Genomic DNA, 2420 nt, shown 5'->3' on the forward strand with positions numbered 1-2420 from the left:
AACCTCCAACCTCGAACCTCCAACCTCGAACCTCCAACCTCGAACCTCCAACCTCGAACCTCCAACCTTCATCCCTCCGTCCTCCGTCTCCAGGAATGAAAGCCCTAGGGCTAGGGCTACACATAAACCCCCGTGTTGCCGCACAGTTGAGCAGCGATCGATCAGAATGGCGGCATCTACCTCCCCGTCTCCGTCTCCCTCTACGCAGGCCAAGGCGGTGGTGAAGCGCGGCCCGTCTCAGTCGAACTCGAACTCGAACGCCGTGTCCCTGATGCCGCCGCCACCGTTCAAGCGCATCAAGAGACCGGCCAAAGTGCTCGACGAAGACGAATACACCAGCGCGCTCTCCGACATCATCGCCCGAGACTACTTCCCAGGCCTGCTGGAGAGCCAGGCGCAGCATGAATACCTGGCGGCACTGGAGTCGGGCGACGAGTCATGGATCGCCGAGGCGGCGCAGAAGCTGAGAAACGCAGGGGCGCCGGCGGCACACATGAGGAGGTCTAATAACAAGGGGAGCAATAACCATACCGCTAGAAATACGAGATTTGATAATTACGGAAATGGCAATGGCAACACGAGGTTCGACAACTACGGCAATGGCAACGGCAATGGCACGCCCTCGGCGACGCCGCGATGGGGCACCACTACGCCCACAAGTGGAGGGGGAGGGGTGCGTGGTGGTGTTGCAGACACGCCGGTGGGATCTTACGCGGGCAGCGACACGCCAGCAACTAGGAATGTGCACGACATTGGACGGGGACACGGCGACGCAGGCGAAGATGTCGATGGCGGTGGCGGTCTCGACACGGCGGGCCTTTCGCTGGGCGCGTTCCAGGCCAAATATACTTCCGAAGACAACGAGTCGTTCAATACGCTTCTTGACAAACAGAACTTGAAACGCCGCCAGAAGCACGCTTACTTGTGGACGCAGGACCAGCGCGTCCCGTCGGCGCGGCTGATTGCCTACAGGGAGCGCGAGGCACAGCTGTTGCTCCAACAGGGTGAACAAGGACAGGTGGAGGAGGAGGTTACTGCTTCTGGTGGCGGTGGTGGTGGTGGTGGTGTTGCCGGTTCTAGCTCTGGCTTGACCTTGACTTCGACATCGGCCACCAACCCCAACGAAAAGGCCGTCGTGCCATCCATGACCACGGGCGCGACGGACGCCCGGCCTGCGCGGCCGGACGCGTGGCTCATCAGACGGCCCGACAACAGTTTCATGTTCCCGGCGACCTCGGTCGACGAGGACACTCCGGCCCTACAGACCGTGCACGAGGTCAAGGAGCAGTTGTCGAAAGCTGGGCCGAAGCACGTCGTGCATGCCAACACGCGGTTCCCGCCCGTCCGGTATTTCGATGAGCCAGGCCCGATCCCGCCGTCACCGTCGCTGAACACGGAGATCATTGCGCGCCGCGACGCCGCTGCTAAAGGCAGGCCCGCCGCGTCGGAATCATCCGAGTTTGGGTTTGATGTTGATGCTGGAAGCGAAACCCCCCGCGTCAACGGCTACGCCTTTGTCGACGAGGACGAGCCGGAGACGGTGCACCAGCCACAGACCCAGCTGGGCCCGAGCTACCGCGACCTGCTGGCCGGACAAGTCGGCGCCGATGCGACGCCCAACCCGTTCAAGATCGGCGAGATCCGCCGGCGCGAGGAGCTGCATCTGCGCATGGTGGACAGCCAGGCCAGACGGAAGCGTCAAAGTGAGAAGGAGAGAGAGTCCGCTTCTGGCTCTGGCTCTCGAATTGGCGGCATGACTCCTGTCGCCGCTGCCGCTGGAAACATGACCCCCGCCGCCAGGAGGCTGATGGAGAAACTGGGCGCGCGCACACCCAGTTCGGCTTCCAGCTCTGGCGGTCGAGGTGGAGGTGGAGCAGCTGCTTCCAGGGACATGTGGACGCCTGTCCGGACGCCGAGGAGGAAGAAGTAGAAGAGTGAAGTAGAAGAGTAGAAGAGTAGAAGGACGACGACACGAACAACAAACAATTGAGCGAAATGCGAAATGCGAAATGCCCATTCCCGATTCAATCATAATCATAACCATGTGCATGCATACATACATATGCATATCCAGATCCACATCCATATCTATATCCATGCCCTTACTTTACTGCCCTGCCCTGACCTGCCGACGTCAACTATGTATGACTATGACTATGACTGTGAAAAGGACAACAGGCGGAACAGACTCAGACTCAGACCCAGACTCGGACTCGGACTCGGACTCGGACTCAGGGGAGAGGGGGGGAGGGGGAGAGAGAGGAGGGGGAGAGAGAGGAGAGGGAGGAGAGGCAGCAGAGGCAATGACGAACGAACACGAACGAAGTGAAATGAAATGAAATGAAATGAAATGAAATGAAATGAAATGAAATGAAATGAAATGAAATGAAATGAAATGAAATGAAATGAAATGAAATGAA

At 58.9% G+C, this 2420-nt stretch overlaps 1 protein-coding gene across 1 annotated transcript; it reads left to right on the forward strand.

The window, feature by feature from the left end:
• Nucleotides 1–166: 166 nt before the first annotated feature.
• On the forward strand, nucleotides 167–1930 carry A1O3_08166 (uncharacterized protein; the record flags this gene model as incomplete). Its single annotated transcript, XM_007738265.1, has 1 exon — nucleotides 167–1930. The coding sequence occupies one exon, from the start codon at nucleotides 167–169 to the stop codon at nucleotides 1928–1930; it is 1764 nt and encodes a 587-aa protein (XP_007736455.1).
• Between the last annotated feature and the right edge of the window lie 490 nt (nucleotides 1931–2420).

This window comes from Capronia epimyces, assembly GCF_000585565.1.
Source record: "Capronia epimyces CBS 606.96 chromosome Unknown aczIQ-supercont1.7, whole genome shotgun sequence".
NCBI classification, from domain to species: Eukaryota; Fungi; Ascomycota; class Eurotiomycetes; order Chaetothyriales; family Herpotrichiellaceae; genus Capronia; species Capronia epimyces.